The sequence below is a fragment of the Priapulus caudatus genome, unplaced genomic scaffold (assembly GCF_000485595.1).
Source record: "Priapulus caudatus unplaced genomic scaffold, Priapulus_caudatus-5.0.1 Scaffold5191, whole genome shotgun sequence".
Lineage (NCBI taxonomy): Eukaryota > Metazoa > Priapulida > Priapulimorpha > Priapulimorphida > Priapulidae > Priapulus > Priapulus caudatus.
The window spans coordinates 1639-3200 of record NW_014582252.1 but is presented as its reverse complement, the minus strand read 5'-3'; the positions used below and the strand labels follow the sequence as shown (position 1 = coordinate 3200).

Genomic DNA, 1562 nt, shown 5'->3' with positions numbered 1-1562 from the left:
GGCCTCGACCGCCGACACTTCCTCGAGATAATGACGCAGGAGATCCTGGATGCGGCGACGCGATCGCCGGAGTCGTTCGTCGTCGTCGACGGCAACGGCCGCGTCGTCGCCGGCGTGATTAACTTCGATCTGGAGAACGAGCCGCCAACCGCGTTCCTGGGCATGATGGCGCCGATCGAGGCGATGCTGGTGCGGGGGGAGGCGAGCGCAAGACGGGAGATCGCGCGGCGGGGCATCGCGCCGGGCCGCACGCTGCATTGCTTCGTCATGGCGACCGACGTGTCGCTCGGGTTCGCGGAGAACGTGCGGCTGATCGGTCTGATGGAGGAGGAGATGTTGAGGCTGGCGGCGCGAGGCGGGTATGCTGCTGTGCTGACTGTCAACACCAACCGTGTGACGCAGGTGAGCGCGCGCGCGAGAGAGAGAGAAAGAAAGAGAAAGTGAGGAAAGAGTGAGAAAAAGGGAGAAAATTAGTCAGAAAAGGGAAGAAAAGCGAGAGAGAAAAAAAGGTCGATCTTCGGTCGATCGGCAATCGACAGATCGTCGATCGAATTAAATTATTAAATTTCGTATTAAATTCATCAGTAAATTATTGTCCTGTAATATCACAATATTTTTTTATTGAGGAGGCCTGAAGATGCCACGGATCGTGCGTTCACTGTGTCGTTTATAACAGCTGAAAAATTGTATTTATCAATTGGTTTTCCTTTATTTTTCAGGAAATTTGTAAAGCACTTGGATACGAGATGTACGAAATGGTCGAGTTCTGCACCTTTGAGTTTGAGGGTAGGCGGCCATTTGCCGGTGTCAAACCAGGACTCGGAGCCATAGGTGCCGTAAAGTACTTATAAACTAAGGGAACTTGGGACTAGGGCTTGAAACTAGTATTCACTACCAGAAAGGCAACTGTAACTAGAGTGGCCCAGTTTGGGATGTAGAGCCGATATTTATGTTCTACAGGGTTGAGACAAAACATGGTTTCATTTGAAAAGAAAATATGAATACACTATTTACGTATGTGCCTTTTTTACGTTAGTGATATCAGAGCACATATATCATATATGATATGATATATATGAGATACGTGCTCTGGTGATATAATAGAAGCGCATAAGATTGATGCGCCACCTATAAACGATCAATTTGCGCTCGACGATCCCCCACTTTAATAGAATTGTACGTGTGCCATAGTTGTGAAATATTATTTTTTTGCATTTGCAGAGTAGGCTGTATAGCTAGTGGCTGTGATGTGATGGTCAGTACATAGCATTTATAACCTACAGTACCTGTGTATGTACGCCTGGTGCTATATGGGTGTTTTTTACATGATTTTGCCGTCAATGGCCTTTGGCTTTGTAACGTTCTAGTTTTAAATCGTATAACATTTGATAATCGACTTACAGTATTGTGGTGGCACTAGGGGTGACCACACTGGATTTTCCCACGCGCTGTGGTTAGCACGTGGAATTTGTTTGTTGCGGGATCATTTTTCGCTCCTACCGCGAAGGTAGGACGGTGATGCAGTAGCAGGAAAACCCAGAGTGAAATGAACGCAAGTCTTT

At 47.2% G+C, this 1562-nt stretch overlaps 1 protein-coding gene across 1 annotated transcript; it reads left to right on the top strand.

The window, feature by feature from the left end:
* Positions 1-30: 30 nt before the first annotated feature.
* Positions 31-1475, top strand: LOC106819927. The gene is made up of 2 exons (XM_014824495.1): positions 31-402; positions 720-1475. The coding sequence occupies exons 1-2, from the start codon at positions 31-33 to the stop codon at positions 849-851; spliced, it is 504 nt and encodes a 167-aa protein (XP_014679981.1). The 3' UTR covers positions 852-1475.
* The last annotated feature ends 87 nt before the right edge of the window (positions 1476-1562 follow it).

Coding starts and splice junctions, on each gene's coding strand:
- LOC106819927 (XM_014824495.1), top strand. CDS start 31: ATGACGCAGGAGATCCTGGATGCGGCGACGCGATCGCCGGAGTCGTTC. Junction 403..719: donor ACACCAACCGTGTGACGCAG/GTGAGCGCGCGC, acceptor TTTATTTTTCAG/GAAATTTGTAAAGCACTTGG.